Below are 15,134 nucleotides of genomic sequence, written 5' to 3'. Positions count from 1 at the left end.
TCCACACTGCAGATGTTTGTGAGATGGAGTAAGCTTTCTTTGGCCCGAGCGAAGTGGAAGAAAACGGACAAGCACGATCACAACAGCTACAAAAACAGCTGCTCTCCACCGAATCCTACTCTGGGATGACTTGCCCAATCTAAATGAATGACGTGTTGTTGTGATCGTGAAGTAGTGCCACTACCTCTTTCCGTGTTAGAAGGGACGTTGGTTGCCGGTGGATTTACTGCGGGGACGAGTTCGTTGGTATCCATGGCCTCATCTGCATGCGCCAAAAGCCTGTAAAAAAACACAAAACAAACAAAAACCAGCACGATGTGACCATCTTTTTCGAAACCGATTTGAATTGTTCTGCGCGTTACGAGCGGGCATTCCTTACCATTCCATAGCGGCCTCGACGCCTTGGCTGCCGCACACTTGCAGGGCTTTCTCCCTGCGGAACAAAAGAGGAAGACGGTGCATTTGAAGCGCTTTTTGTTCAGACATTCGTGGCTGACATCGTAACATGAGGCAGGCAAGGCGAGCAAGCCGAACTCACGCCCTCTGTTCCGAGAAGCCCATCTCCTTGAGGATGTCCAGTTCGGACGACATGACGGGACCGTTTCAAACGTACCCAACTTGCGAATCTGTGATCACGTAGTTCACGAAGAAGCACCGCAAACTCTACCGGCACCGGTAAGCAAGATACGCGGTCACACACACAAAAAGACGCTTTTTTTCAGCCGTACTCTCGAGTCTCGAGAAGCTTGTTTTTGCACTCAGCGCTGCCGATGCGGCTTTCGCGAAACGGCGGAGATCAAGTTTTGTTATTGTCACCCAGGGTTACGGACATATTTCGGAGCTTAAACCTTGTGCTATGATTAACCCGCGAAATGCGAACCCGGGTTTGAACCCTCACTGAGGTTTCGAGGTACAAAATCAGAGTATAACGCGAAAAATCAAGCATTTTAGTGGCTTTCCCCGGGATAACCCAGAAGGAAAAGGAGATGATCTCGAAACAATGAAGAGCCGCTCGAAACGACGCACAAAAGGAGAAAGAGGGCCAGCAAGGCCGAGATGCGTGTCGCAAATCTCAGACTCCGTGTTCGCTTCACCCTATCTCTTTTGAGCTCTTCCAATGTCCAAAAGATACAGTATTTCAGGTTACCGATGCGACGAATTTCAAGATAGGGCAACACCGAAAGGCCGAAGTGATAACCGGATAACTCGCGATAAGACACCGAAACTGAAACCTATCCTAGCGCGATGCAAATTTCCAAAGCAATGCAAATAAGGCAAAATACTAAAAATAAACAGAGAACCCAACAATTTCGAGTTTTTTCTGTAATCCGAAGGCTTATCGGGTTATACTGTAGCAGCCGTTTTAAAATGTGGTGCGTGCCGCCTCCAATGTGGGGGGTGGATCCACCTGTCATTCAAGCCACGCCGCCGCCACCATCACCGCTTCAACAACTCTTCGCGCGGCGCAGCAGCAAAAGTTCGACCATGTTTACGTCAACGTTATCATGGTTATCGTGACCCACAGCCTTTGGTGGCCCGTGTAGAAGCTTGCAGCTGAAATTGAGAGTCGTTTAAAAGAGATTCGATTAGTTGATTGCAATCATGTTCAAATCATACTCGCGGCTTGTTGAAGGTGGATCTACGAAGAGACTGGCTGGTAGGGCCGGTGGCGTCGACAACAGGTAGCCCTTTGCGGTTTGTATTTCGGAAGGAAGTTTTGCCGTTCTCCAGGGAGCCAGCTTCCCAAACGCTCTCTTTTGTGCTCGTTGGTGTCCGTTGAGCTTGACTCAACCCGAAAGGTCTCTGATGTTGTATGCCCTGGAAACGGCATAGTCGAAAGAAAAAAAGAAAAAACAAGCATCTCTTTTTGGGGTCTCCAAACTTGAATTACTCGTAACTTGTATCACTACTTCGTTGCTACCAGAAGTTTCGCGGTCGAGCTTCAGAACATGCACTGGGGTTCGCGCGAAGTTGCAACAGTTGACGCAGCGAATCCCTGTCTGGTGAATCTTCGGGGGCGTTCAGTGTCTTGGTGCATCTTTCAGAGATCATGATGTGACGGAATCTGCCGTGGTATTTTGTGCACACTTCGTTTACCAGAGGAAATTTGCATCAAATTTTGCCCTTTCTGTCTTTGTGTTCGAGATATTTCTAAAGTTCAAGCTGATATAATTACAAATTTTGCCCGTTAGATTCTAGCCGAGTCGGTTTTGCAATGTATTTTTTCCCCCTTTTGAACTATGAACGAAATTTGGATTCTACCTAACAGTTCCTACACACTTGGACTTGTGCAGCCTCCTAAAGGGAGCACTGTTTGATTGACACCCTATATATAAGGCACGCTGCAGGTGGTTTTTATATTTTTTGACACGATGAATGGCAGCTGTACGAAGCCCTTGATGGAGCTACGGACAAAGAACTTGTAACGCTGACATGTGTCCTTGCTCCTACATCTCTCCATCCACACATGTGTTGGAAAGGGGCAAGAAGAAAATAATCAAAAGAAAAAGCTCTACCTTTGCACTCTCTTTGGATGGCCATTTGAATGTCGACTTGGTTGACTTCAGTCTTCCTTCCAACGATTGCTTCTCTGCGTGTGGTTGTTTTGTTAACTGGTGTTTTTGTGTGGAATAGCAGCACCGGGCCAAATCAGCAGCCATGATGCGAAATATGATCCTGGTAGGAATTTGCTTTTCTTATGCTTACACTCCGGTTTCTTGGCTCAAGATGTTATATGGAGTAACACATCATGAACTGCAGGATTAGTGCCACACTCTTGGCAAACCTGCTCTTAGATTGTTCACTGTCAACTTTCTAGCACGAGTCAGGGCTCTTTCTTTTGTTTTATTTCCTGTATCTTGAAGTGGTTTCTATGTGCTTATCAATACATGTTCCGAATCGCCTTTCTCTAACCGCCGAATTCACAAACCTCACTTCAATTGAGGGGCCCCTCTACTTCCTCGAGGAAGTGGAGGGGCCCCGCAGTTGGAGTGACGTTTGTGAATTCGGCGGTAAGTGTAAGCTCTTTGCCAAAAAGTTCCTTGATATAACAACACTTGAGGAAGTGGAGGGGCCCCGCAGTTGGAGTGACGTTTGTGAATTCGGCGGTAAGTGTAAGCTCTTTGCCAAAAAGTTCCTTGATATAACAACACTTGAATCTTGAAAGTTTGTATGTTTAGTTGCATACATTTAAAATAAGGTAGAACTTGATTGCTAAAAGAGTTTGTAAAAGGTTTTGTTAAATGATGTTTGTTATATATTTTAATAAATGTTTGTTAACATTAAATTGGAAGCTTTTTTTTTTTTTTGCATAGCTAAGCTTCTACAGAGTTTGACACTCTTAGTGCAAACAAATGGTAGCTGGTTTCCTTTGTTTTCCTTTTAAGTTCTATAAGTGGTCATCAATGCTACTATAGTGTGGTGGAAAGTGCTCATTAGTGCACTAATCCAAGTGGTAAAATTTGATACTTGCGAATGCCATTTCAATGTAAAATGCAGAACACTGCCAATGGTGTTTGCACCAACAGTGCCATGCAGCATACAGTTGCAGCACACATTGTACAATGAAAGATACAGCTAGTGCGAAAACGACTTTGACCACTTGCCGCATATTGTACAAACAAGGTGTTGACAAGCGTACCAACCTTAACAGTTTAAATTGAACCCCAACATCACTACTTTCCACCATAATGGTATTTTTAAGTGCAGCCTTTTAATCGTAAGAGCTAAACAAGGAAGACTTGCGATCGCTTGTTTGTGCTAGCCGTGTCGTGCTTCTTACCTCTTTCAATATGATTAATGGAGCATTATCAATACTCAGAATCGTTTTACAATTGACACCTGCATGTAGAGATCTGAAGTTTTCACCAAAGGTGTATTTTAGCAGTGCCTTTTACGTCGGGGAAATTTAAAGACAGCTTCCTTTTTGCGAAAAATAGGACCAACATCCTTGCCACGGTCAACGGTGGATGACGACTCACATGACTGAGTGCTTGCTTGCTAGAAACTTTTATTTACGTGTATGGGGTTAGCGCAGAGCAGACAATAGTGTCATGTGCTTGACTGCTCTTGACTAAGTGTATTGCCTGCTCGCTGTGCTTATCGGGAAATGGCGCCACCAGCACAACCCTCCTGGGTCACCTGCATCGTCGTCTGCCATTGATCGTGGAAAGGGTGTATGTCTCATTATCCCCAGGAAGAGAGCTTTTTCTTGGAAGTTTTACAAGGTAAAACACACCACTAAAATACACCTCGGATGAAAATTTGAGATCGCTGCATCGATTGATTTTTAGAGTGAGCCTGGTATCGATAACACCCTGTACATACCGACCTTGAAAAGATACTTTTTTAATGACTACCTGAAGGCAGCTATACCCCTTCTTGAGACATCGGCTGCCACTCTAAAGCATTCGGGAGGTCTCTTCTCAAGATCTTTTGTAGCGAAAAATAACTCGTTAGCTTTGACTGAAATAGCAGTCGCACAATGCGTGAATGTGCCCAGATGAAAATTTGTTCAGTTGGCACCGGTCCCAGCTGGATCCAGCCGCAACTGCATCTGGCTTGACTAAGCTAAATTTTGGTTCAGCCTGATCCAGTTTCGTCCAGCCGGATTAAGTCTCGTTGCAATCCAGCTCGATTAAGTATAATTTCGATCCAGTTGGGACCCAGTTTTATTATCCAACTCCAGCCGGACCAATGCTTACGCACTTGCCGCCCGCCCACTTTCGCGGAACTTGGGGATTCCGCTTCGCTGCACTGAACCCACATCCACGTGTCTTGCAGTCGCAGATGATGTCTGGCTCTCGCCGGGACAGCCTAGTCCCGGAGGGCTTTGTCCGCGCACGCCGGGACAGTCTGCTGGTGGAGGCGTTTGCGGGCGGCCGTCGGGAGAGCCTGCTCCCGGTCCGGAGGGACAGCTACATTCCCCCCGAACTCTTCCTTGGCCGCAGGGTCAGCCTCTGCCCCGACACCCTGAACAGAAGACTGAGCGCGGCGACCGCTGGACTGCGGCCGACGTCCGGCGCCGCCAGTCCGGCCGAGGACAACACGCCGTCCGGAAGCTACTCCAGCTTCGACGCGGTGGTTCGCGACCGGATACTGGCCGACAAGAAGACGGAGGTGAACCTTATCGGAGAGCCCGTGGTGACGTTTCAGAAGAAGGGCGACCATGCGGGCATCGAGCTTGACGCCAAAGATACCCTCGCGGAGCTGCGCGTTGGAGACGAGGCCCCCGTCTTGGAGAGGGTGAGATACAGTTTTTTTCTTTTGATGGACCATTCCGGAAATGTGCAGCACCTCCCATCGCCTTTTTTGATGCACTAGGGCAATCTGATGAATGGCACATGAAGGAGTGCTCATAAACTGGAGCATTCAGATATAGCATTTCGCTATATCTGAATGAAAAGAAACTAGAATGATGACAAAATGGGGTATGTACCGTCTTTGTGATGTGTTCTGAACTCGCAGTGGTAAGAGAAAAATAATTCAGCCACTTCATGGGTGTATGGAGCCTACGAGCTGGCTTGACGGTACATCAGAACAGCCCCACAATTTCCCGCGCCACGCAGTGCAATGTCGGATTGACAAGAGGCCTTATTGAATTTTTTAGAAAGGCTTATTACTAGTGTTGTTTGCTCTGTTCGGGCCGGTTGTGGTAGTGAAAAACTTCCCCCCTTCCTTGCACTACCCTAGCATTCCCACAGCCCCTTGAAAACCTTAAAATACCCTCGATTTGTTTTTCGAGAGCCCTCGAAACTCCTTAAATGTTGATGCACTACTTGCATTCCTTGAGACCTTGGTAGAAGTGGTTCGGTTGACTGAAATCGAAGGGGCTCTGTGAGGAACACGGAGTGGAAAAGCTTTGGTACGGAGGAGCCGACACGGAAGGAAAATGTGGCAATAGTGCACGTCGCAGACGTTGTGGGCACTTTGCGTACCGTACAATCTTGTTGTTCGCTGTTTAAAAAGGACTATATTCACTAGTTTTGCCTTTGCATATATGGCATACCAAAGCTCGCACCTGTTAATAGTTGTCTAGTCGTACGGCAAACTGGGGCCAGGGTAGTACAAGGTAAAGCCCGTCGTAAGTGGTTCTGACTTTAGTTTGTTAAGATGCCAGCTGAACATTGGAAGGACACACACACCAGACAAACAAAAAGGCAGACACATCGCTGGCTATAACATATATATATATATATATATATATATATATGTTGTGGCCAGCGATGTGCTTATAACAAGCCTGAACCAACGAGCTCAGCTTCAAGCCATCACAATTGTTCTGACCCTACTCTTTATAAGTTGCAGATGAAGACCAAACTCCCGAATACATCAATGTGTCTGTGAGCATCTGCAGATAGCTTCTCTGGGGATGCCAAATCTAAAGATGACATCGCTGTCCTTTTTAAGGCTTAGTTTGAAATGAACAGCCAAAAAAAAAAGAGGCAGAGATTACCGCAGTGGTTAGAGAACTTGCTGCTAAAGGGGTACTCCAGCCATTTTTTGAGCTACTGAAACAAATTGCATTTTCTGACTACCTGGACTTCAGTCTTCATGGTATGCTATTTATTTTCTTGAAATATTGGAATTAAGGAAACAGTAAATGAAGATGATGCCAAAACCAACAGCTAGATTTCTGCGTGCTCTCCAATAGTGTGATGTCACAAATGGTACAGACTTTCAAATCATGCAGGTAGTCTTAAACACAGCATGTCGAGTGTTTTTTTGCATACTTTTCAGTGAATCAGCTCCCAAGTATTCTTTTCCCATCATCAAACATGTTGTAATCTGTTGGGAACATGGCTTACTGCCCTCTTTGTACCATTTCTGTTGGAACACTTTAATGTTGCCATTAGGGGCTTCCGGTTTGAGAAGCACAATGAAAATGAAATTCAAAAATTCAATAACTTCGCAAAATGTTTTTCTTTTCACACAACACTTGAGGAACTGGAAGAGCCATGTCTATGAATGTGTTGAGTCATTTTGAGGTAGGGTAACCACCCGTCCCGCGAGTCGCGGGACTGTCCCGCATTGAGAGCTCGTGTCCCGCGTCCCGCGAGAAATTTCTGAAATCTTCAAAATGTCCCGCATTTCACACTGCTGTAAAATTCACTCCGCAACTCATGGTGCTGCCAAGCAACGGGGCACAAGGAAGCGCGGAGGTCGCTGGTAATCGTGTGAATAGAAATGGTACGCCAGTTTTTATTCAATCATTGCAGGAAGCGATCGTCGTTCTTGCAGGAGAAGCAACGCTTATGCGCCGTTGGTGGCAAAATATCGCTCGAAAAATTGCTCGCCAAATGTTTAAATATAAAATATTGTAATTATTTTCAAATCGCTGTGTCAATGCGAAACGGTTGCTGTGCAGCGGTGTAATCAGGAAATATTTTCGGGTGGTGTTTTAAAGTGCTGGTACAATCACACACACACAATAAAAAAAAATTTGCGAAGGTTTTCAAAAATCCTAAAAATTAGGGCGTTTGAAAACAAAAGAAACTGTCTTCGAGAACAAACTACAAGCCACAGCGTCAGGAATTGCCAAAACACATACTAATTAGCCAGCGAATTAATTAAAATTTGTTACTTAACTTTTTAATTAGTGGAAATAGACATATGGTTCCAATTAGAAAGTTGCTGAGCGTTATCAAAAACCACTAAATCAGAGTAGCGATGTGGGCGAGTTGGTTCATGCTTAGAAATAATGGAAACAGCGCGCAAACGACAAGGACGGGAGGAAAAGGAGTACACAGGACGAGCGCTGAACTGACAACTGAATATTTATTGAAAAGGACCCAACGAAGAAAACACCCACAAAAAACACACACTCGCATCAACACGTGTCTATGAAAGTAATCTCCTTCTTATGTAAATACACAGAAGTTTGACTCACGCAGTTCTGTTCCCCCTCCTTCTTTATTCCATACGCTTCTAAAATTTCCCTGGCTGTTTTATCAGCTCCCCTCCCCATGATTGTGATCTTATTGAAATCAGGATGACACTTGCATGTTCCGCAGTGCAGGGGCAAATGCCCTCCTGCTGTTGAACTAAGCGACCAGTCATGTTCGCGAACATGACTGGTCACTTAGTTCAACAGCAGGAGGGCATTTGCCCCTGCACTGCGGAACATGCAAGTGTCATCCTGATTTCAATAAGATCACAATCATGGGGAGGGGAGCTGATAAAACAGCCAGGGAAATTTTAGAAGCGTATGGAATAAAGAAGGAGGGGGAACAGAACTGCGTGAGTCAAACTTCTGTGTATTTACATAAGAAGGAGATTACTTTCATGGACACGTGTTGATGCGAGTGTGTGTTTTTTGTGGGTGTTTTCTTCGTTGGGTCCTTTTCAATAAATATTCAGTTGTCAGTTCAGCGCTCGTCCTGTGTACTCCTTTTCCTCCCGTCCTTGTCGTTTGCGCGCTGTTTCCATTATTTCTAACCACTAAATCAGTCATTTTCAGAAAGACTTTGAGCGCTTGGGAAGAGTAGTAGCGCACTAAAGTTACCACTCGTGGAGCAGGTTTAAGGCTGGGGCTAGATAAGAGGCGAGAAAATCGCGCCGGCGCCTTACCGTAAACGCTAGCCTTGTACCTGCTCCACGAGTGGTAACTTTAGTGCACTACTACGCCTCTCACGCGCTCAAAGTCTTTCTGAAAATGACTGATTTAGTGTTTTTCGGTGACGCTCAGCAACTTTCTAATTAGAACCATATGTCTGTTTCCACTAATTAAAAAGTTAAATAACAAGTTTTAATTAATTAGTTGGCTAATTAGTGTGTTTTTGGCAAATCATGACGTCCGCCATGGTTGGTAGTGTGTTCCCAAAGACTGTTTCTTTTTTTTTTTTTTTATTTCAGACGTTTTAATTTTTAGGATTTTTGAGTCTTTGCAAAAACACCCGGTTTGGATTCAGGCAACGAGGGGCAATCATATTTTTTTTTTATTTTGTTTCAAATTTTTATTTTTCGTGGCGCATGTTCCAAGAAGAACAATCCTTTTTATTTTAATGTCCTGACATGCTTAGTTTCTGAGAAAAATATCTCAAAGAAGCGGGAAAGAACGACGAGGTTTTGACAATTGTCGTGTGTGGCGTTTTTGAATCGGGAAAGAACGACGAGGTTTTGACAATTGTCGTGTGTGGCGTTTTTGAATCACTCTCAATCTCAAAGTAGTCAAAAGAGAGCTTCCATATTTTTTTAGTGTGACATATATGCAAGTTGGTAAAACGACATTATAACTAATATTTATTATTCCTCGCTCTAATCTTTGTAAAAATCCCCAAACATGCCTCCGTGAACAACTGTGACCCAAAATTGCGGATTTTTTTTATTGACTATGTTAAGTATTGTTTTTAAAAAAATACCACGTGTGAAACCTTTCATTGCCTTCCAAATTAAACAAAGTTTGTGTTTTATCTTGTACGAGTACTGAGAAATAAATTATAAAACAAAGAGGAATTTTCCTTTCCGTTCAATTTTAACTCACTGTATGTAAAAAAATTTTTTTTTCTTTTTCTCGTGTCGCGTTTTCTTTACACATTTCTTTTAGCCAGAATTACATCCCGTTAGAGGTATTTGCCTTGGTTTTGAGTTTTAAGCCCCTAACTATGCTAAAAAAAGAGTGAATGCCGATGGTGGGTTTTGACGATTTTCGTGTATGACGTTTTTGAACCGCTCTCAATCTCAAAGTATTCAAAAGAGAGCTTCGATATGTTTTTATTGCGATATATATGCAAGTCGGTAAAACGACATTCCAACTACTATTTATTATTCGTCGATCCAATCTTTGTAAAAATCCCCTAACATGCCTCCGCAAACAACTGTGACCTAAACTGCAGATTTTTTTAGTCGACTATGTTTAGTTCTGTTTTTAAAATAATACCACGTGTAAAATTTTTCATTGCCTTCCACATTATCTAATGTTTGTGTCTTAATCTCGTACGGGTACTGAGAAATAAATTATGAAACAGAAAAGGTTTTCACTTTTCGTTCAATTTCTACCTGCTGTATTAAAAAAAAATGTTAACTTTTTTTTTGTGTTGCGTTTTTTTTTGTTTTTTTTATCCAGAATACATTCCGTTACAGGTATATGCACTGGTTTTAGTATTAAGCCTCTAAATATGCTTAAAAATGATTCTATTCTGTTATCAACATGAATTTCGCATTAAACATATAAAATTTCGCATTTAAAAATCTAGGTTTCCAATAGGAAGTGTATTTTACTCTAATGTATTACAATATTATACTTTTATATTTCTAACGTAGTATAGATTATGTAGCGCATAGGGTTTAGGTTTAAGGCCTCTCCAATCATGGCACCGGCGGAAATCGTCTGAAACCCGCTTTCGACAGGTGCGATTTTATAGTGTTTCGACGTTTGGGATTGCAAACTTGTTATTGTACGCCTAACGACATTAATATCTTTTATATTAGTATTCATTCGACGTCCCTTGGATTATTATAACAAAAAATAAAATATACAGGTATAACTGATAAACCCACCATCAGCATTTTTTTAGCATATTTAGAGGCTTAAAACTCAAAACTAGTGCATATACCTCCAACGGAATGTATGCTGGCTAAAAAAAAATGTAAAAAAAACGCGACAAAAATTTTTTTTTTTTTTGCAGCGTGTTGAAATTGAGCAGAAAGTGAAAACTTTCTCTGTTTCATAATTTATTTCTCGGAACTCGTACATGATAAAAACACAAACTTTGCTCAATTTGGAAGGCAATGAAATGTTCTACACGGTAGTATTATTCTAAAAACAAAACTAAACATAGTCGACTAAAACAAAAATCTCACAGTTGTTCACGGAGGCATGTTTGGGGATTTTTACAAAGATTGGATGAACGAATAATGAATAGTAGTTGGAATGTCATTTTACTGACTTGTATATATATCACAATAAAAAAATATAGAAGCTCTCTTTTGAATACTTTGAGATTGAGAGTGATTCAAAAACACCACACACGACAATCGTCAAAATCTCGTCATTCTTTCCCGCTTCTTTGAGATTTTTTTTCTCAGAAACTAAACATGTCAGGACATCAAAATAAAAATGATTGTTCTTCTTGGAACATGCGGCACGAAATATAAAAATTTGAAGCAAAATAAAAAATATGACTGCCCCTCGTTGCTTGAATCCAAATGAAACCGCCCATATACAGTATATAAAATAAAGAAAAATTAAATTGGAAGAGGGGATTGCTCTGACGCGGGGGGGGGGGGGGGTGTTTTGACACCTAAACATCCCCCTAACTACGAGCCTGTTGCGTTTTATATTTTTTTAGTTAAGATCATTACATTTGCAATGATCGCAAAAGATTATAATGTTAAAAATTTGTGTAGGACCATGTTGATAAAAGTAAGCATTGACAAGCAACAATAACCGGAAAAAGATTTGGAAAAAAATCCATTTTATGCATTGAGTTCTGATACAGTCGATTTTTATGCTTTCAACTTCGACACATTCAATAACATATTTGGCATTTAAAAAAAAAATATCACTGAAAGCGAAAAGTGCTTTTGCTTAATTGCTGCAATGCAAATAGCATGTGTATAAACAGCACAGGATAATAAATATGTTAACAGAGCCTCAGTTTGTTGTGTGCGTGTTAATAAATTTCGTCTACCTCCCCCTCCCCCCTCCCCCATGTGTCCTGCATTTCGCTAGCAGGAAGGTGGTCACCCTATTTTGAGGCAAATCAGCGACCATGAAAAAATCGCTGGAGTGCCCCTTGCTAAGAAAGAGTTGAAGATTTGCTGAGTCATTGAGTCAATAAATTTGTTTAAACCTTCCTTGGCTCTTGCCATTTGGTATTCTTGAAATCCTTTAATTTTTCTAGAATTTTATGTCAAATATTTGTATGGACCTTGCTATTCTGGCTAAGGCAGAAGTAAGACTTGCTTAGCGGCAATGTTTATGACGAAGGCAGTAGTAACGCTGTGATAATGACCGTAGCAGAAATGTGACAAAGGCAGTTTCAGAAACTTCATTGAACAGCCTCTGATTTGAAGAGCTTTAATCTCCCTGCCCATTGGAATCGTGTTACACTGGTGAAGTCATAAAAAAAATATATGCGAGCATGCACACCCATCAAACGTGAGATTGTTTCCTTTTGGTAATGCATGCTGCCATTATTAAACAGCAGTAACATTGTAACAAAGGCAGTAGTAACATTGTGACAAAGGCAGTTGTAACATTGTGACAAAGGCAGTAGTAACATTGTGACAAAGGCAGTAGTAACATCGTGACAAATGCACTAGTAACATTGTGACAAACACAGTAGTAACATCATGACAGAGTCAGTAGTAACATCATGACAGAGTCAGTAGTAACATCATGACAGAGTCAGTAGTAACATCATGACAGAGTGAGTAGTAACATTGTGACAGAGTCAGTAGTAACATTGTGACAAAGGCAGTAGTAACATTAAGACAAAGGCAGTGGTAATATTGGGACAAAGGTAGTAGTAACATTGTGACAAAGGCAGTGGTAACATTGTGATAAATGCAATAGTAACATTGTGATAAATGCAATAGTAACATTGTGACAAAGGCAGTAATAATATTGTGACAAAGGCAGTAGTAACATCATGACAAAGGCAGTAGTAGCATTCATGACAAAGGCAGTAGTGACATCATGACAAATGCAGTAGTGGCAGTGTCACGTCAGTAGCGACGTTGTGACATCACTAGTGATGTTATGACGTCAGTTGTAACCTTGTGACAAAGATAACAGTAACATTGTCATAAAGAGTAACATTGCGACAAAGACAATTTTCAATATGACAAAGGCAGTGCGGTAACACTGCTGCTTCGCCGTTATGTTGCATGCATCACAGCAAAGCAGCAGAAACTGCTTCTCCGATGTGTAGGTGGGCCTTTGAGCTTAGGTTGTCAAATTTTGGTTCCTCTGCTCAATGGAGTTTGCAGTGGTCGCACATTTCTTACGGCAGTACTTTCATTTTTCAGGACCTCATATTGGCCGGCGCACTGGTCCGAGATGCCATGGATAGCTATCACTCTGATTTTCAGATGACGGAGAGAGCGGTGAGGTGTGTGGACCTTACTTTGTAGGGATGACACCGAGTGCTTATGTTTTAGGGTTCTCTAACACTGCTCCTAGGGACACTGCGGTTCCCCAGAGTTCCCTCTCAGGTTCTGCGAGCTCCTCTTGACCATTCCTGCCCGTAAACAAAGTATATTTGCAGTTTAAACTTTATTTTAGCGCATCTAAGTTGCCCATCGATGCCTTACTATAAGCCAAAGACTCTTTGGTGTAGTAATTCTTGTTGGCAAGCTATGTAGGCCCCTGAACTGCTTTATTGCATGAATGCCGCGACGGGGGGGGGGGGGGGGAGGGGGAGGGGGAGGGGGAGGGGGAGGGGGAGGGGAGGGGAGGGGAGGGGAGGGGAGGGGAGGGGAGGGAGGGAGGGAGGGGGGGGGGGAGGGAGGGAGGGAGGGAGGGAGGGAGGGAGGGAGGGAGGGAGGGAGGGAGGGAGGGAGGGAGGGGAGGGAAAGGGGTTTTTGATCATTCACCATTGCATGATATGGGTCCTAGTAATATATGCTTACACTTGTTATCAGCTTCTTTCTGCCACATTCTTGAGGCTAGCCTTTCTTTCTGCAGTGCGAAAGCTACATCCTTGCTTGGGTGCATGGCCTCACTTGGTGTCTCCTTCGTACGAGAGTGCATACGAATGTGACGCAAGACGGAGCCACGCGCTCTCGTGGCTTCGTCTGCAGCGCTATGGAAGCTACTGTAGCCTCGACATTGTTGCACAAAAGAAGTGGATGCCGAGTACAGAAATAATAGCCGTCGACGATGGCTGTTGGGACAGTTTCGTCAATGTTCATTGCCCAGGCGAAAATTTTCAGCTGGGACCAATTGGTCCCAGTTGCAACTGGTTTATGGAACAATTCCCAGTTGCAACTGGTCCCAGTTGGAGTTGGTCCCAGCTGGAATTGGTCCCAGTTACAACTGGTCCCAATTGGAGTTGGTCCCAGCTGGAATTGGTCCCAGTTACAACTGGTCCCAGTTAGAGTTGGTCCCAGTTACCGCTGGTACCAACTCCAGCAACAATGAAACACTGCACAAAATGGAAGGTTGACAAGACTTTATTGTCAAAAACTTGGAGAATGAAACTAAATAATAGGTTTGGTGACGTACTCGCTCCGGGTTTAGCCACTTGCTTGCGACGGTTGAATCGCTTTTTCAGAAATAGTATTCGTGAGATGAAGGAAGATCGGCCGCTGGCACCCTGTTAGTGAAGATGTCCTCAGCTTCTCTCCCCATCGCGTGAAGAAAGGTGCTCACCCGTGATCCCGTGTTGCGCAGGTGAAGGCCTGATAGGATGCGGTAGCGCTCCCACCTTGCAATCTCTGTCACAACAGCCGAATATTTTCGAGGTACACCTCCCACCATTTTCGCCATTGTGCTCTCCGCGGCGTTTTCTTCCGTCCGGTCTATGTGCGTCCGGTCTTTCCTGGGTGCCCTCCGATCGCTGAACTGCATCTTTCCATCCTCGAGGTTCACCGCCGCCACTATGGTGTGTGTACAGTTAGGTCCAAAGGAGCGCAGCTGTAGTTTTGACATTTTCATAACGACGCCAACTCGGGCGATGGCGACCCTTCTCTACCGCGTCCGTCCGACTCTGGCATCAGCATAGGCAGAGCCATCTGTCGACAGCGCATACCACCATTCCGCACCCGCGTGCCACGGCGACCGGCTAGCTCATGGCTAGCTCTGATTGGCCAAAAGATAAATTTATTTATTAAAAGAAAAAAAAAAGTTCTGTAGGTGTTTAAATATATGTTTGAATATATTTTAATGGTGCACTAAATGTTCATTTAGGTGAACACATTTGGTCACTAATTATATTTTCCAATTAAAAAACAAAATTTAGTTAATTAAAATTTTTATATTTTTATAAATATATAAATGTACCCAGTAATTAAAAATTTCCCTACTTGTATAAATCTAAAAATTTAAGTGTTTTTAGTTTTCTTCATTAGCAAAGGTCATTACACCCCAACTTGTCAAAATTGTTGCCCCGTGTGAACTGGGAACGGGAAAGGCATTTGAAGTCCGACTGGGAATCGCTCCAACCAGTTACTTCCCTAACTGGTTTCAG

At 43.1% G+C, this 15,134-nt stretch overlaps 2 protein-coding genes across 4 annotated transcripts in view; one reads left to right on the top strand and one right to left on the bottom strand.

Moving 5' to 3' along the window:
- LOC8030095 (UBX domain-containing protein 1) overlaps window positions 1-773 on the bottom strand; it is a 34,576-nt gene extending 33,803 nt beyond the window's left edge. For both annotated transcript variants that reach the window (XM_042287389.1, XM_042287391.1), the window contains exons 1-3: window positions 539-773; window positions 380-433; window positions 185-279 (exon numbers count right to left, since the gene is read on the bottom strand). In XM_042287389.1, coding sequence (XP_042143323.1) covers window positions 185-279; window positions 380-433; window positions 539-591 — 202 coding nt within the window. In that variant the 5' untranslated portion in view covers window positions 592-773. The remainder of the gene's footprint in view (window positions 1-184; window positions 280-379; window positions 434-538) is intronic.
- Window positions 774-1,406: 633 nt separating this feature from the next.
- LOC8030094 (two pore calcium channel protein 1) overlaps window positions 1,407-15,134 on the top strand; it is a 68,046-nt gene continuing 54,318 nt past the window's right edge. The window contains exons 1-3 of one of the 2 annotated variants that reach the window (XM_029976976.3): window positions 1,407-1,682; window positions 4,950-5,244; window positions 12,973-13,055. In XM_029976976.3, the coding sequence (XP_029832836.2) occupies window positions 1,603-1,682; window positions 4,950-5,244; window positions 12,973-13,055 (458 nt within the window). In that variant the 5' untranslated portion in view covers window positions 1,407-1,602. Of the gene's footprint in view, window positions 1,683-4,782; window positions 5,245-12,972; window positions 13,056-15,134 lie in introns of both variants that reach the window. The other variant, XM_040498998.2, reaches the window with a different exon arrangement.

This window comes from Ixodes scapularis, unplaced genomic scaffold, assembly GCF_016920785.2.
Source record: "Ixodes scapularis isolate PalLabHiFi unplaced genomic scaffold, ASM1692078v2 PGA_scaffold10__122_contigs__length_95168666, whole genome shotgun sequence".
Lineage (NCBI taxonomy): Eukaryota > Metazoa > Arthropoda > Arachnida > Ixodida > Ixodidae > Ixodes > Ixodes scapularis.
The sequence above is the reverse complement of the archived record's forward strand: the minus strand, read 5'-3'. Positions and strand labels throughout refer to the sequence as shown.